This window comes from Bos indicus, chromosome 22 (assembly GCF_029378745.1).
Source record: "Bos indicus isolate NIAB-ARS_2022 breed Sahiwal x Tharparkar chromosome 22, NIAB-ARS_B.indTharparkar_mat_pri_1.0, whole genome shotgun sequence".
NCBI classification, from domain to species: domain Eukaryota; kingdom Metazoa; phylum Chordata; class Mammalia; order Artiodactyla; family Bovidae; genus Bos; species Bos indicus.
Window position 1 is genome coordinate 17,514,556 of NC_091781.1, and position 18,179 is coordinate 17,532,734.

At 38.0% G+C, this 18,179-nt stretch overlaps 1 protein-coding gene across 5 annotated transcripts in view; it reads left to right on the forward strand.

Moving 5' to 3' along the window:
• The window catches only part of RAD18 (RAD18 E3 ubiquitin protein ligase), a 111,702-nt gene that overhangs the window by 35,430 nt on the left and 58,093 nt on the right, over nucleotides 1-18,179 (forward strand). For all 5 annotated transcript variants that reach the window (XM_019985070.2, XM_019985071.2, XM_019985073.2 and 2 more), the window contains 2 exons: nucleotides 5,323-5,399; nucleotides 6,682-6,742. In XM_019985070.2, coding sequence (XP_019840629.2) covers nucleotides 5,323-5,399; nucleotides 6,682-6,742 — 138 coding nt within the window. The remainder of the gene's footprint in view (nucleotides 1-5,322; nucleotides 5,400-6,681; nucleotides 6,743-18,179) is intronic.

An 18,179-nucleotide genomic window follows, 5' to 3' on the forward strand; every position in this document is an offset into this window, starting at 1 on the left:
TTAAAAAGATTTTAAAAGTTGAGAAGGGAAGTCTTTATATGCCTATACTTTCACTGTTTGTGTTATTCTTCATTTCTTTGCTTTTAGAAACTAGGTTTCTATCTTTTTCTTTTGGCCTGAAAATCTTCATTTAATCTTTCTTGTAATGCACACGTTTTGTTGAGACAAGTTCCTTCAGCTTTTATTTGTCTGAAAGTCTTAATTTAGCATTAAAAAAAAACCTATATTTTGAAATAATTTTGAATTTATGGGAAATTTGAAACATTATCATAAAGAATACATAGATACCCTGCACACAGATTTACCTATTAGCATTTTGTTCCATTCGCTTTATGTATTAATATATATGTGTTTGTGTGTGTGCTTCTTTATTTACATATATTTTTCTATTAAACCGAGAATAGGGCATATAATCTTGTCTGCTAAATGCTTCATTGTGTATTTCCTAGAAAAAGAGATGTTCTCTTTTATTGCTGCAGTACGAGTATCAACTTTCATCTCTATTCTAGTTTCAGCAGTTGACCCAAAAATGGCCTTTATAGATTGTTTCCCCACTCCAGTACATGATCCAGTTTTGAATCACAATATTAAATTTAGTTGTAATGTCCTTTCAATCTCTTTCATTCTGGAACAGTTCCTAAGCCTTGCTTGGTCTTTTATGACAGTGGCATTTTAAAAGAATACAGTCTTTGTTATTGTTGGGTTTTTTCCCAAATAGAATGTTTCTCATTTTGGCTTTGCCCTGTGTTTTGTTATAATTACATTCAGGTTGGCATTTGTGGCCAGAATACTATATAAGTGATGTTTTGTCCTCAGAACATCTCATCTGGAGGGATTTGACGTCTTTGTGCCCTTTATTTGTGATGGCAGTTTTGTCAGCGTCTTCATTGTGTAGTTTCCTCCTTACTTCTAGTAAGAAATCTGAACAAAGACACTTTCCTCTAAACAGACCATTATCTTTTATAACAGTTAAGAGTCAGTTCAGTTCAGTCACTCAGTCATGTCCGACTCTTTGCGACCCCTTGGACTACATGTAGCACTCCAGGCTTCCCTGTCCACCACCAACTCCTGGAGCTTGTCCATAGAGTTGGTGATGCCATCCAATCATCTCATCCTCTGTTGTCCCCTTCTCCTCTCGCCTTCAACATTTCCCAGCATCAGGGTCTTTTCCAATGAGTCGGTTCTTCTCATCAAGTGGCCAAAGTATTGGAGTTAAAAATAAGAAAAATATATTTCCTATTTATCTTCATTTTTACCATTTCTAGCACTTTGTTTCTTATAGAGATGAATTTCTGGTTTTATATTTCTTCTGCTTGAAGAACATCCTTTAACACTTAATGTGGAACTGGTCTGCTAATAATATATTCTCTCAGTTTTTGTTTGTCTCAGTTTTTATTTATCTTTTTACTTCTAAAAAATATTTCCATTGACATAGAATTCTAGGTCCATGGGTTCTTAACCACTCCCAGTACTTTTTCATTCCATTTTCTTCTGGCTTGAATAGTTTTTTATGAGAAACATGATGTAACTTGGCCTTTTTTTTGTATAGTAAATCCCTTTTTCTGACTGGCTGCAAGATTTTCTCTGTCTATATTGTTGTGTTTTCGTTTTGTTATTTTTTGTTGTTGTTATTTATTTTGCTTGATATGCTTTGAGCTTGTTGCATTTGTGTTTGATATCTTCATTATATTTAGCAGATTCTGGCCATTAGGTCTTCAAATATTTCTTCTCCCTTTTTTATTATGGGATTTCTATGACATGTTTATTAGACCATTTGATATTGTCCCTCAGCTTTTAGATACTCTACTCCTGTTTTTTTGTGTGTGTTTCCCTCTTCCCCTTTTTTCTGTTTCAGTTTGGGTAATACCATCAATCTCATTTTCAAGTCCACCAATTCTTTCCTTAGCTGGGTCAAGTATCTCTCTTAATTTTTTTTTTTTTTCCTAACATTTCTATTTTATTCTTCTTGATGGTGTCATCTCTCTCCTGAAATGACCCATCTGTTAATGCATGTTGTTCATCTTTTCCACTAGATATTTTAGCAATTATCATAGTTATTTTAAATATCATGGCTGGTAGTTCTAAAATCTGGGTGATATCTGAGTTTGATTTTGTTATTGTTATTTGCTTGCTTGTTCATATATCTTGTAAATTTGGTTAAAAGCAGACAATATTTGAGATGCTAAATACTGAAGTAAATAGTGTGAATGACTGAAAAATGCACTTGTCTCCTCTTCTGCTAGGACTTTACTGTGTGTGTGGTTGACTGGTTTTACTGCGTGTGTGGTTGATTGGGTTTTTTTGTTGCTGTAGTTATCTGTAGTTGACCACCAGTTTCATATCCCCTGTGCTTAGGTTGGTGCCTGAGTTACCAGAACTTTCTTTTTAAAATGTTTCTGCCTCACTCACACTTAGGTTTTCCCTGTGTACCCATACCTGAAAAAGTCTCTTTCCATGCTCACTTCTCTCCCAGTGGCTGATTACAGCTACTTATCACATGGAGGTCCTGTTCATGGTAGGGGGCATGAGGTTGTTCACTGTTTTTCTAGCTTAGCCTCTGTCTTAGGCAGGCTCTTGATCCTGGGTCTTGGGTGGGGCTCTCAGTGACCCTGTGCCTCCCCGAGTGGCAAGGGTCCTCTAGTGATCAGGGCCCAGGGTTTCCTGACCTCTCTGCCAGAGTAGAGGATTTTGTTTGTTTCCTGTCTCCATTTACCTGTGCTCTGGGGTCTTCAGTTTTGCTGACCTTCCCTCAGTGGCTTAACGGTTTTGTTTCCTAAGGGTTAGAGGAATGGGGCTTCATGTCCTTCCTGCAGTGGAGGCTGTTCTCCTTTCCCAGGCTTGGATGTGGAGGGATACTTTTTCTGATTCTCACCTTTCCTTCGGTAGTTCTTAAGAATACCCAGTAAAGTCTATAGAAAATAACCTTGAATTTGGTGTGAGCTCTGCATCTAAGCTTCCCAGGATTTTTATGCAGTTATGGTGGTTCACCCTTGGCCTTTTACAATCCATTAGAAAGGTTATCTGAAATGTTCTTACCCAGCAATAGGATTATCCTTGTTTTAATTATGTCAGCCAGTACTCATAACCGTCTTCTCGAAGGTGCCGGAGTCCAGCTCCAGCAGCCAGGGATTCAACCTGAAGAGATGAATGGTGTCCGTGATGAGGCAGCCTCTCAGTTTTCTTGGACTGCCTATTTATTTCAAGTTTAAGATTCTCTTTTATACTTTTACAAAAGCATTAGGTCAGAGGTTTGGCATTTTCAGTTTCCCCTCACCCAAATTTATTATGTCCATAAATCACTGTTGCTCTTCAAACAGAGTTTCTGCTTCAGTGATTCTCAGAATCAGCCTTACCATCTATTATCTACTTCCTCTAATGTGTCCTATAGTTAACTTGTGATTACATTGTAACTCATGCTACATTCCTCAGTTTACTACTTATCTTCCTAAATCCTGTTTGCCCCTAACATCCTGAGCTCACTATCTCTTAAAAAGGCTTCTAACTATAGAGTCTCTAAAAATTCCTAACTTCTATAAGCTATAGTAAAATATGCTAACTTTACAACATTCCTTAAATCTTTAACTTCTAACTATTTTAATTATTTCTAAGCCCTAAATTCAGTAAACTCCTTTGCCATAAACATTTTCCTCACAAATAGGCTTCAGTAGCAATCCCTCCCGTGGCCTCAAGCTGCAGCCTATGTGCTCATCCTGGAACACTCTTTTGTAAAAGTCCTTAAACAAATGTCAGTGATTAACTTTATGAATTATTCTCTGAGCATAGCTGCAGAAGGCTTTGTGCCTTCTCATGCTCCTCTCAAGAACAATAAGCACCTTAATATTCCTTTTCAGTCAACTCAGCCGAGGAGGGGAAAAAACAAGTCAGAATTACTAGGCCTAACTCCTTCATCCCGGGACCCTGCCTGCGGAATGAGGAGACAGGGCTGGGGCCGTGCCTCCATTTTGTCAGTAATGCCTAACGCAGCTCCCGATGCGAAGGCATCTGACTTTCCTTAGATTTCAGGCTAGTTGGTTTCTCTGTGAACTTAGCTCTGATAGATTGAAGAAGAGTTACAGTTTTATAAGTTATTCAGGCTTTTCTTGTTACTAGGGTGTGAGTGACACTATATCCAGGTCTTTATATCATAAACAGAATCAGAAGTCCCCCTGAAAGATTTAAGCTCCTGAGTTGCATCTAGTCCTAATACAGTCTCCTTAATATCTTAGAAGAGAGTAATATGCCAGATGTTCTGTATCTTGAGTGATACTTGTGTGAGTGGATTGGGCAGAATGCAAGTGGTCCCTTTGGTTTTCTGTTATACCATGATTCAGTAGATTTATGATAGCTGTTCAGCTCATAGAGACTGTTTACATTGTTTCTACTGGTTTTAATTATATTAGGGAGGCAAGGGGTACCTCTCAGTCCTTGAAAAATAAACTTTGAGATGATTGCATTCTTAAATGATCCTCTCAAGGACTATGGGTTTTGTAAGAAACTTTTTAATAGGGATTTTGTGTAAATTTATATAGAATTTAAATTCTTATGGTGAAGAATATGATGATTTCCCCTGTTTACCAGTTATCCAGCCTAAATAGTGTCAACCATGCCTAATGGTGTGTTTGTTGTACGTCATTTACACTCCTTTCTAGACATAGTATCCTTTTATGTATAAATTGTGTGTCAGGGCTTGTGGTTCTTTCCCCTACACCATATGTACCTTAGTCTTAATGTGTTGGCCTAGTAGGCAGAAAGATAGCATTGGTAAATTTCATGATATTTGCAGTCAAAGGTATTTACATATGAGATGGAGCATATTCCAGGTCTCTTTGATGTATGTGATTGGTAACTACACCTACTGACAGAAATTCTGGAGTCTGGGTCATCCCCCCCCCCTCCCCGCTATTTAGAGACCTTTGACTTTCTTTGAAAAATAGCTTCTTATAACATTTTGTACATTGACATTAGAGTGGATATCCCCGAAGAATAGAATTCACACTAACATTGATTTTCATATTTTATTGGAACTGCTGTTTATATCTGTTTACTCAAAGGAAAGAGCAAAATGACTTTGCTGTCTTTCTGGTTATTTTTTAAACTATAATTGCATGTGTAAAAGTTAAATGTTTTAACTCTGTGTTCTTTTTTTTTTTTTTTCCTCTTTTATTTTGAAATAACTTTAGACTTACAGAAAAATATTTACAAAGACCAAACAGGGAGTTCACGTATACTCATCATCTAGCTTCAGTGTTAATAGTCATATAACTAGAGTACATTGAGCAATGTCATGTAATTAATATTGGCTGTATGTCCTTGTTTTAACAGCTGCTGAAATAGTTCAAGAAATTGAAAATATGGAGAAGACTCGGATGCGTTTTGAAGCTAGTAAACTCAATGAAAGTGTATGTTGATGATCTTTTTAAGTATCTTGGTAGAAATGAAGGAAAGAAACGTTGAATACCCTAGAAATTAAAGCAAACTGGTATTGAATCTGTTCAGTGGCAAATGTACTAAAATACTTATCCATTTAATGTATTATGATTTACTTGCAGCTCATTTTTAGTACAAAATTCTATTGTATTTAGCAGTCTTCTGGCACAAAATCAATCCAAAGTAGAGTTTATTAGTGAATTATAGTTTTTTGGGAAAGTCATGTGCCTGTACATCAGGTAACCTTGGTATTGACCCTGTCTCTGACAGTTGCATTTAAACTGTTTACCATTTAACCTGTGTGACCCTTAGGATCTTCATCTGTAAGACTCATGGGTTGAACTGCATGATCTCTGAGGTCCCCTTTTAGCGCTGGCATTCTGCAATTCTATGATTATACTGGTTGAGAAGTTAAGTAATTGTAAGAGTTGATGAGGATTGAGCATCTGTTGAGCTTGTTGAGGGAATCAGAGACCTAAATTCCTTCACTATTGCCTTCCTCTAGCTTGATGGTCCAAAACTTGAGGAAAGGGTATCAAAGAAGAAAATAGTCATTGTGTCCTTTACACTGGAGGAAGTGTTTTGGGCTCTCCCATGTAGACATTTTCTAGGCCATCGGTAGCGTGTTTGTAAGGAAAGCAACAACTTTAGGCAAGTAAGTTTATAATCAGATAGGAAAAAAATGAGATTTTTGTTTATTTCATTATTACCCGTGTGCTAACTATAAGTTGGAGACTATAATGAATTGTGTCAGTACGTTTTTGATCTTTGAAGTTTAATATTTTAAAAAATGAACTAGAAATTTAACATATGAAGTTTTGTATTGCATGTTCTCTACATATTACCTTTGTGGTAGACTTGAGAGTTAGATTGGGAAAAGATAGGAGACAAACAGGGAGATCTGCCTTATTAATGACCTACTAAATGTCTCTTCAGTCTTGTGTAACCTGTTGTACTAATAAATGTGAAAAATTAAATATTGAACATAGGAAATTTAATTGACTTTTGTGTTAATGCTTTATATATTCTAGTAGAATCAGTGTTGCATTCTCTACTGATGTAAGTAAAACATATATTAATTGCAGTATTAAAAGAAGTAAATAGGAGTTAATCTTCTTGGTCTATATAAAACAGGGATGAGAGATTATTTTCCTCAATTTTAAACATCCACATTAGAGATTTTTAAGTTTATTGTACTAATTTCTTTTTTGTCATTTAAAAAAATTTTTAATTAAGAATATTTCATTTTTTTAGGTAATGGTTTTTACAAAGAACCAAACAGAAAAGGAAATAGATGAAATTCACAGTAAATATCGTAAGTTATACTACACTTTCTTTATTTGCAAAAGACTTGGCTTGCGGTTTTTCATCTTAAGTAATTTTTTAAAAATATGTTTTGTATATTAATGTTCAGTGCAAACCCCCTCCTGTTAATTTTACTTAAGAGACTGAATTTTGGTTGAATGTTTACTCAGACAGTGACTTTTTTTTTTGCAAGCGTGTACCTGCTCTTTTCTTTTTTTGATGAGTTACAAGTTTTGTTTTGTTTTTTTAATTTATATTTTTATTGAAGGATAATTGCTTTACAGAATTTTGTTGTTTTCTGTCAAACCTCAACATGAATCAGCCATAGGTATATGTATATATATATATCCCCTCCCTTTGGAACCTCCCTCCTGTCTCCCTCCGCATCCCACCCCTCTAGGTTGGTACCAAGCCCCTTTGTGAGTTTCCTGAGCCATACAGCAGATTCCCGTTGGCTATTTTACATATGGTAAAAGTTTACATAAGTTTCCATGTTACTCTTTCCATACGTCTCACCCTCTCCTCCCCTCTCCCCTTGTCCATAAGTCTATTCTCTATGTCTGTTTCTCCACTGCTGCCCTGTAAATAAATTCTTCAGAGTCATTTTTCTAGATTCTGTATATGTGTGTTAGAATGTGATATTTATTTTTCTCTTTCTGACTCAGTTCACTCTGTGTTATAGGTTCTAGGTTCATTCACCTCATCAGAACTGACTCAAATGTGTTCCTTTTTATGGCTGAGTAATATTCCATTGTGTATATGTACCACAACTTCTTTATCCATTCATCTGTCGATGGACATCTAGGTTGCTTCCATGTTCTAGCTATTGTAAATAGTGCTGCAATGAACAATGGGGTACATGTGTCTTTTTCAACCCTGGTTTCCTCAGGATATATGCCTAGGAGTGGGATTGCTGGGTCATATGGTGGTTTTATTCCTAGTTTTTAAAGGAATCTCCATACCATCTTCCATAGTGGCTATATCAATTTACATTCCCACCAACAGTGCAAGAGCATTCCCTTTTCTCCACACCCTCTGCAGCATTTATTGCTTGCAGACTTTTTGATGATGGCCATTCTGACCAGTGTGAGGTGATATCTCATTGTGATTTTGATTTGCATTGCTCTAATAATGAGCAGTGTTGAGCATCTTTTCATGTGTTTATTAGCCATCTATATGTCTTCTTTGGAGAGATGTCTGTTTAGGTTTTTTTCTCACTTTTTGATTGGGTTGTTTGTTTTCCTGGTATTCAGTTGTATGAGCTGCTTGTATATTTTGGAAATTAATCCTTTGTCAGTTGTTTCATTTGCCATTATTTTCTCCCATTCTGAGGTTTACCTTTTCACCTTGCTTATAGTTTCCTTTGCTGTGCAAAAGCATTTAAGTTTAATCAGGTCTCACTTGTTTACTTTTGTTTTATTTCCATTAATCTAGGAGGTGGGTCATAGAGGATCTTGCTTTGATTTATGTCATCGAGTGTTCTACCTATGTTTTCCTCTAAGAGTTTTATAGTTTCTGGTCTTACATTTAGGTCTTTAATCCATTTTGAGTTTATCTTTGTGTATGGTGTTAGAAAGTATTCTAATTTCATTCTTTTACATGTAGCTGTCCAGTTTTCCCAGCACCATTTATTGAAGAGACTGTCTTAGCCCCACTGTACATTCTTGCTTCCTTCATCAAAAATAGGGTACTCATAGGTGCATGGGTTTATTTCTGGGTTTTCTATCTTGTTCCACTGGTCTCTATTTCTGTTTTTGTGCCTGTACCATACTGTCTTGATGACTGTAGCTTTGTAGTATAATCTGAAGTCAGGAAGGTTGATTCCTCCAGCTCCATTCTTCTTTCTCAAGACTGCTTTGGCTATTCTGGGTCTTTTGTGTTTCCATATGAATTGTGAATTTTTTTGTTCTAGTTCTGTGAAAAATGCCATTGGTAATTTGATAGGGATATCACATTTAATCTGTAGATGGGGTTTGGTAGTATAATCATTTTCACAATATTGATTCTTCCTACCCAGGAACATGGAATATCTCTCCATCTGTTTATGTCCTCTTTGATTTCTTTCATTAGTGTCTTATAATTTTCTGTACAGTTCTTTTGTCTCCTTAGGTGAGTTTATTCTTAGATATTTAATTCTTTTTGTTGCAATGGTGAATGGGATTGATGCCTTAATTTCTCTTTCTGATTTTTCATTGTTCATAGAAATGCAAGTGATTTCTGTGTATTGATTTTGTATCCTGCAACTTTGCTAAATTCACTGATTAGCTCTAGTAATTTTCAGATACTATCTTTAGGGTTTTCTATGTCCTTTATCATGTCATCTGTAAAATGTAAGAGCTTTACTTCTTTTCCTATCTGGATTCCTTTTATTTCTTTTTCTTCTCTAATTGCTGTAGCTAGGACTTCCAGAACTATGTTGAGTAATAGTGGTGAAAGCGAACACCCTTGTCTTCTTCCTAGTCTTAGGGGGAATGCTTTCAGTTTCTCACCATTGAGAATAAATGTTTGCTGCAGGCTTATCATATATGGCCTTTACTGTGTTGCAGTAGGTTCCTTCTATGTTCATTTTTTGAAGAGTTTTAATCATAAATGGGCACTGAATTTTGTCAAATGTGCCTGCTCTTTAATTTGTGACTCACATTATACTTGGAGCTCATCACTAAGCATTTTGCAAATATTAATTAGTTGCTGTCAAAGCATCTCTGTGAGAAGAAAATGGGATTCAAATGGAAATATTCCTGACTTACCATCCTGTCCTCAGACCACTCAGTGACAATGTTTCTGTAAAGAATTTCAGTACTCTGTAGCTTGCAAATTTGTGCCAAAAATAGTTTTTATTTTATTCATTATTACCAGCTTCCCAACTTTGTCACTTCATTTTCCTTAATGATGTTTGTATGCGTCTTTCCCAGTGCAAGCACATTACTGTTTTGTCAATTAGGTAGCTGTTTATTCTTTGGTTGTTTGGTTGGTTTCCAATTTAAATTTACATTTAAAGTGCCCAGCCAATGGTGGAGAGTTAATATTTGCTGATTGAGTATCCCATAAATGGTATGTCTTAGTTGTGCTAAGATAACTGTTTTCTTTTTTCACTTTTTAAGCTTTGAAGGGGCAGGTCCAGCTGTGACCTGTGGGGAGGAAGGAGGAAGTGCACAGGTACCAGATGTGAGCACATCACTGTTTTGTCAGTCAGGTAGCTGTGCCTGTGTCAGTTCAGTCGCTCAGTCATGTCCGACTCTTTGTGACCCCATGAATGGCAGCACGCCAGGCCTCCCTGTTCATCACCAACTCCCGGAGTTCATTCAAACTCATGTCCATTGAGTTGGTGATGCCATCCAGCCATCTCATCCTCTGTCGTCCCCTTCTCCTCCTGCCCTCAATCCCTCCCAGCATCAAGGTCTTTTCCATTGAGTCAACTCTTCACATGAGGTGGCCAGAGTATTGGAGTTTCAGCTTTAGCATCATTCCTTCCAAAGAACACCCAGGACTGATCTCCTCTAGGATGGACTGGTTGGATCTCCTTGCAGTCCAAGGGACTCTCAAGAGTCTTCTCCAACACCACATTTCAAAAGCATCAATTCTTTGGCGCTCAGCTTTCTTCATAGTCCAACTCTCACATCCATACATGACCACTGGAAAAACCATAGCCTTGACTAGATGGACCTTTGTTGGCAAAGTAATGTCTCTGCTTTTCAATATGCTATCTAGGTTGGTCATAACTTTCCTTCCAAGGAGTAAGCGTCTTTTAATTTCATGGCTGCAGTCACCATCTGCAGTAATTTCGGAGCCCCCAAAAATAAAGTCTGACACTGTTTCCACTGTTTCCCCATCTATTTGCCATGAAGTGATGGGACCAGATGCCATGATCTTCGTTTTCTGAATGTTGAGCTTTAAGCCAACTTTTGCACTCTCCACTTTCACTTTCATCAAGAGGCTTTTGAGTTCCTCTTCACTTTCTGCCGTAAGGGTGGTGTCAGCTGCATGTCTGAGGTTATTGATATTTCTGCCGGCAATCTTGATTCCAGCTTGTGCTTCTTCCAGTCCAGCATTTCTCATGGTGTACTCTGCATATAAGTTAAATAAGCAGGGTGACAATATACAGCCTTGACGTACTCCTTTTCCTATTTGGAACCAGTCTGTTGTTCCATGTCCAGTTCTAACTGTTGCTTCCTGATCTGCATATAGGTTTCTCAAGAGGCAGGTCAGGTGGTCTGATATTCCCATCGCTTTGAGAATTTCCCACAGTTTATACTTTAATGATAATTAAAAAACAAACAAAAAAAAAAAACAAAAAAAACCTTTGGGGGCACTTCCTAAAGCTCAAGTGCTTATTATCATTATAGTTTTAGTCACAGTTTCATTTAGTATCAGGATCTAAATATGCCATTGATAGCTCTTCTTTTTTAAAAACATTTTTGTTAATGTTTTAATATACTTTTTTTAGATCACATTTCTATAAGGCTTATATAAAAAAATCTGCCTCCTCCACCACCAACCTGTCTCCATTTCCATTTCCTTGAACTAACAACTGTCAAGCCTTTGGGCTTTTGTTATAATAATTACCTTCATTTTTATAAAAGATTATTCTTTCTACTATTTCTTGGAGAATTTTTCAGTTTTCCATGTTAACAACTGATTAAAGTCCTAATTTGAAAAATGAAAACTTAGCTCCATTTTAAATCGTGATTCTTCGCCTTCCTCTCAAGCTCTGAATATTGTCCTAATTTTTTAATAAGCTTGGTATACAGTTTGAACCAGCTAGCATACATATGGTGGTTATGAAGGGTAGCAGAATATGCCACTTCCCAAGAATATGTCACCGTGGCATATTTCTTTGAGGAGAAGGCATTTGAGAAGCAACAGAAAGAAAAGCTCTCTGTCTCCCCTCCATTTGGCTCAGATGGTGAAAAATCCACCTGCAGTGCAGGAGACCTGAGTTTGATCCCAGGGTTGGGAAGATCGCCTAGAGGAGAGCATGGCAACCCATGCCAGTATTCTTGCCTGGAGAATCCCCATGGATGGAGGAGCCTGGGGGGACTTAGAATCCATGGGGTTGCACAGAGTCGGACACAACTAAAGTGACTAAGCACAGCACAGCTCAAAGGCGTCTGTCCCTCCTCCCCTCTCTATCCCTAACCTAGAAGTAGGTTAGTTTCCTGTTGCTGGAGAAGGCTTGGACTTAAATCAGCATAACAGATTTCACTCTTGGTTACTGTGTTTTTCCTGGCCATCTCCCCATAACTGGCCTCCCCCACACCTTTCTTTTTTTTTTTTTTATTAATCTAGCTGAAGATGATATTTAAGCCAGTGTTGTAAATCACCTCTGAGTGGCTTAAGAGTTTTTCTCTGGGTGTCTTCTGTAAACACATGAGGTATATATGTTAATAAGCATCTGTTTTGTTTTTCTTATATAAATCTGTCTTTTGTTATAACACCCCAGCTAAGAACTGAGAGCATTAAAGGGAAAATTATTTTTTCCGTCCTTATACTTGTAATTCCTTTCAGGAAAACGTTCTGTTTTTCCTATAATTAATCATTTCATGTGCTTAGTTTTCTATTTATATGGTATTAATTTATCTCTAAACTTTCCATCAGAAATGTGAGTCACTTTACAGTGAACCTCATAGATAGTTCATCAACTCACTTTTCTCTCAGGAGCCTCTTGCCTGAAGCAGCCCCAGCTCTTTTGCAGTCCACTGTGGCTGCTCTCTCTGGGCCTCCTTCATGGCTGCTCTGGGGGGCTCCCTGTCACCAGTCTTCTGGGTATCCTAGCCTCCCTCCTATGGCAGCTGACTTATTTTCAGGATCCAAATCCACCTCTTCTTTTTTCTTGTTTTAGTGGGATACATTTTCCAGGAGACTCTCTGGGAAAGCGGGTATTGCATCTGTACATAATCGGAAATATTACTTTTACTCTTGATTTATTGTTTGGCTTAGATAAATTGCCCACATAACTATTAGTAAAAAGCAGGACTGGAAATTAAACCCACACTCACCAGATGCTCAGCTTGAAGCCCTTTGCCTGTGCCATGCTTTGTATCTGAGTTGGGAACTTCTTTTTGAGGGACTAAGCTTTAGTTTCAGGTTATAGTGCTTTTAAAAAGCTTAATTTTATGACTGAGTAACTTTGGTGGTTTTGTGATGCTGTATCTTATTTTCTTTAGCAGTCTTTGGGATAGATTTGTATTCATGACTTCCTCTTTTAGAAGAGGAGAGAAATAGTGAAATCATTTTGAGCCTTAGTTCCAGATTTGTAGAAAGTATATTTGATGTGGGGTTGAATGAAATGAGTTTATTAAATTACCTATGGATTTCAGTTTGCAAATGCTTTTGATAAGTCTTCTTAGTTAAGACTGAATTGCTAAGAGGTGGAATCTTAGCCTGACAGAGAATTACTCTAATTGCCTAACTGCCATGACAGACATATTTTGGGAATCTTCATGGTCTTTACCTTGGTAATAGATAGTTTTATACTTTGCCAAGAAAAGAAAAACTAACTTCTAATGAACACTCTGGGATTATCTCCTGAAACTTTTTCTGAGAGTACCAGCTTAATCTTAAGTAGGCAAGACATGTTAGCTTTATTTCTTCCTTTATTTTTTTATTAGGTTGTTCATTAATTCACTAAATGTTTATTGAGCATCTGCCATGTGTCAGCTGCTGTTCTATATACTGAGTATAGAGCAGCGACAAGAACCACTTGTCATAGAGATAATAGCATATTGTCATATTTGATATTTGTCATATTCTAATAGCAGACATTAAAAACAATAAATCAGCAAATACCACAATTTTAGATGGCAGATGCTATAAAGAAAATAACACAGTAATTTGATAGGAATTATGAAGACATGAGTTTGGGTGAACTCCGAGAGTTGGTGATGGATAGGGAGGCCTGGCATGCTGCAATTCATGGGGTCGCAAAGAGTTGGACACGACTGAGTGACTGAACTGAACTGATGAGGCCATTAGATAATATCATCAGGAAAAGGCTTTCCTTAAAGAGTTGATGTTTGATGTGTATATGTGTGCACGCTTAGTCATGTCTGACTCTGCAACCTCTTGGAGTATTGCCCACTGAGCTCGTCTGTCCACGGAGTTTCCAGGCAAGAATACTGGAGTGGATTGCCTTTTCCTACTCTAGGAGATCTTCCCAACCCAGGGATCCAACCCACGTCTCCTTTAGTGGCAAGCTATAAAAAAATAAAATGGAGTAATTTGATAGAAATTATAGAGACATTAGATAATGTCATCAGGAAAAGGCTTTTCTTAAGGAGTTGACCTTTGAAATGAGGTAACAATTAAAATTAAAAGGTGAATTGTTACCTTAAAATAAAAGTAATGGTTCACAGAGCTGGAGGAATAGTAGTCCAGGCAGAGAGGACATCAAAGACAGAGGCCCTGAAGCAGACACGGTGTAGGTGAGTATGAATGGAGTGAAGGGGAGGGGATGAGTGGTGTGTAGGGAGGTGGGCCAGACCCATAAGACCTTTTAGGAATATATTTTGGGTTTTATTCTTACTGCAGTGGGAAGTCATTGGAGAGTTTAGAAAGACAAGTAATATGATTTTATCTACATTTAAAAAGATGATGGCTACTGAATAGAGAATAAATTGTAAGGTGGCAAGAAATAGTAAGAAAACCAATCTGATGGCTCTTCACTCAAGTACTATTTATTGGTTACCAGTTATTGTATCCCAGACAATATTCTAGATACTAGGAATATAACATTCAAAAAGCAGATAATGTCTCAGCTCAAGCGGAGCTTACATTATATTGGGAATAGTCAGACAGTAAACAAGTGAGTAAGATGTGTCAGATTCATGTTATGTGCTATGAAGTGACTTCAGGTAGGGGTAGAAAGTGATGAAGCTGCTGGTCCAGGAAGATTCCTTTAAGTAGGTGAGAGACCTGTAGGAAGTGAGGCTGTTTTAGTAAATTAGGCCAGAGATGTGGCATTTCTAGAGTGGTCATAGAACTAAAATCAACAATTCAAGGTAAACTTTTGAAGTAGAGCCAGTAGTATTTGCTGATGAATTGAACATACCCCTATGACTAAAAGAGGAATCAGGAACCTATGTTTTTGGTTCAAGCAGCTGGAGAAATGATGATGCCATTTACTGAGATGGAGACCAGGGCAAGGATTGTGGATAGGGAAAGGGATCAGAATTCCTATTTTGCTATGTTACATTTGGCTTTCTAGTGGATATTCAAGTGGAAAAGAGAATTAGGTATGAATGGATGAATCTACCTAACTAAACAGATGAGTGATTTAAAATTGTATACTTAAATTACCTGGGAGGAGAGTGCTGTGGGGAACAAAGCCTAAAACTAAGCCCTGGGACGTTGCAAAGTTTAGAGCAACAGTTCTCTCAGTTCTCTAAGCCTTTGTGCACTCTTAAAATTTGTCTAGCACACCAAAGAACTTTTGTTTGTGTGGGTTATAGTTGTCAGTGTGTATCATATTACAGATTAGAGTTTAGGGGAGTTCTGCTTCTGGCCAGTTCTGCTTCTACCCCTCTCCACCCTCCCCAAAAAACAACCACTGGTAAATGGGCAAAACACATGAAATAGTTTTCAAGATGTTAGAAACAACGATAACAAAGGACAGGAATCTCTGAGAGATGAAAAAGTGAGACGAGCACTGTAACAGTTCCTAGGCTGAAAGCAGGGGTTCCCAGGCAGAGCCTGGTGGGCTCTTGAGTTAAGGAGAAAGAAAGACCAGGGAAGCTGAAGGAGCTAAGGTTTGCAAGACAGAGTGTGGAGAGGAGAAAGTAGCACAGAGAGAGCGAGCCCTGGGGATGTGCAGAAGGTTCACCTTGTGAATTCGTTCAGTACAAAGAGTCTGTCCTTTACCACAAGATGAAATAAATTAGAAATCAGCAACAAAGCCCTCTGTAAAGTCACCAGATAATTTGGAAACTAAATAATACAATTCCAAATAACACATGGGTCTAAGAAAAATTAAAACCAGGAGATTTCAAAAATATTTTAACTCACTTATAAACAACAATAAGTTCACTACATGTTAATGTCAATCATAAGTAATGTATTTTAATCATATATTAACACATCTGTGTTGAATCTAGAAAAATGATAATAGGTGATCTTATTTGCAAAGCAGAAATAGAGACATGGCTGTAAAGACTGAATATGTGGATACCAAGAGGGATAGGGGGGTGGGGAGAATTGAGAGATTGGGATTGACATATATGCATATTGACACTATGTATTACATAGGCAACCATTGAGAACCTGCTGTATACCACAGGGAAATCTACTTAATGACCTGTGGTGACCTAAATGGGAAGAAAGTCCAAAAAAGAGAGAGTATATGTATATTTTCAGGTGATTCAGTGTATGGATTGACACATTGACAATGTGTGGATTGACTGTGTGGATCACAACAAACTGGAAAGTTCTTAAAGAGATGGGAATACCAGACCACCTTACCTGCCTCCTGAGAAATCTATATACAGATCAAGAAGCAACAGTTAGGACTAAACATGGAACAATCATTGCCAACTCCCAGAGTTTACTCAAACTCATGTCTATTGAGTCAGTGATGCCATCCAACTCTCTCATTCTCTGTTGTCCCCTTCTACCCCTGCCTTCAAATTTTCGCAGCATCAGGGTCTTTTCAAGTGAGTCAGTTCTTCACATCAGGTGGCCAAAGTATTGGAGTTTCAGCTTCAGCATCAGTCCTTCCAATGCATATTCAGGACCAATTTCCTTTAGGATGGATTGGTTGCATCTCCTTGCAGTCCAAGAGACTCGAGTCTTCTCCAACACCATAGGTCAAAAGCATCAATTCTTCTGTGCTCAGCTTTCTTTGTAGTCCAACTCTCACATCCCTATGTGACTCCTGGAAAAACCATAGCTTTGACTAGATGGACCTTTGTCAGCAAAGTAATGTCTCTGCTTTTCAATATGCTGTCTTGGTTGGTCATAACTTTCCTTCTAAGGAGCAAGCATCTTTTAATTCCATGGCTGCAGTCACCATCTGCAGTGATTTCTGAGCCCCCCAAAATAAAGTCAGCCACTGTTTCCACTGTTTCCCCATCTATTTGCCATGAAGTGATGGGACCAGATGCCATGATCTTAGTTTTCTGAATGTTGAGCTTTAAGCCAACTTTTTCACTCTCCTCTTTCACTTTCATCAAGAGGCTCTTTAGTTCTTCTTTTTTTTTTTTTTTTTTTTTGAGAAATATTGATTTTAATAAAGGGAAGAGAATGGAATATTCATGGACAGAAATAGCATAACTAAAAACATGTTTCAGTTCACTTCAGTCACTCAGTCGTGTCTGACTTTTGCGACCCCACGAATCGCAGCATGCCAGACCTCCCTGTCCATCACCAACTCCTGGAATTCACTCAAACTCACGTCCATTAAGTTGGTGATGCCATCCAGCCATCTCATCCTCTGTTGTCCCCTTCTCTTGCCCCCAATCTCTCCCAATTAGTCAACTCTTCACATGAGGTGGCCAAAGTACTGGAGTTTCAGCTTTAGCATCATTCCTTCCAAAGAACACCCAGGACTGATCTCCTTTAGAATGGACTGGTTGGATCTCCTTGCAGTCCAAGGGACTCTCAAGAGTCTTCTCCAACACCACAGTTCAAAACCATCAATTCTTCAGCGCTAAGCTTTCTTCACAGTTCCACTCTCACATCCATACATGACCACTGGAAAAACCATAGCCTTGACTAGACGGACCTTTGTTGGCAAAGTAATGTCTCTGCTTTTCAATATGCTATCTAGGTTGGTCATAACTTTCCTTCCAAGTCATCATCTGCAGTGATTTTGGAGCCCCCAAAAATAAAGTCTGACACTTTCCACTGTTTCCCCATCTATTTCCCATGAAGTGATGGGACCAGATGCCATGATCTTTGTTTTCTGAATGTTGAGTTCTTCTTTACTTTCTGCCATAAGGGTGCTGTCATCTACATATCTGAGGTTATTGGTACTTCTCCCGGCAGTCTTGATTCCAGCTTGTGCTTCATCCATTCCAGAGTTTCTCATGATAACAAACGTTGACAGCATATTAAAAAGCAGAACCATCGCTTTGCACACAAAGGTCTTTATAGTAAGGACTATGATTTTTCCAGTAATCTTGTGTGGATGTGAGAGTTGGACTGTGAAGAAAGCTGAGCGCCAGAGAATTGACACTTTTGAACTATGATGTTGGAGAAGACTCTTGAGAGTCCCCTGGACTGCAAGGAGATCAAACCAGGCAATCCTAAAGGAAATCAACCCTGAATATTCATTGTAAGGACTGATGCTGAAGCTGAAGCTCCAGTACTTTGGGCACCTGGTGCAAGGAGCTGACTCATTGGAAAAGACCCTGATGCTGGGAAAGATTGAGATGGGAGGAGGAGAAGGGGATGACAGAGGATGAGATGGTTGGATGTCATCACTGACTGAATGGACTTGAGTTTGAACTAACTCA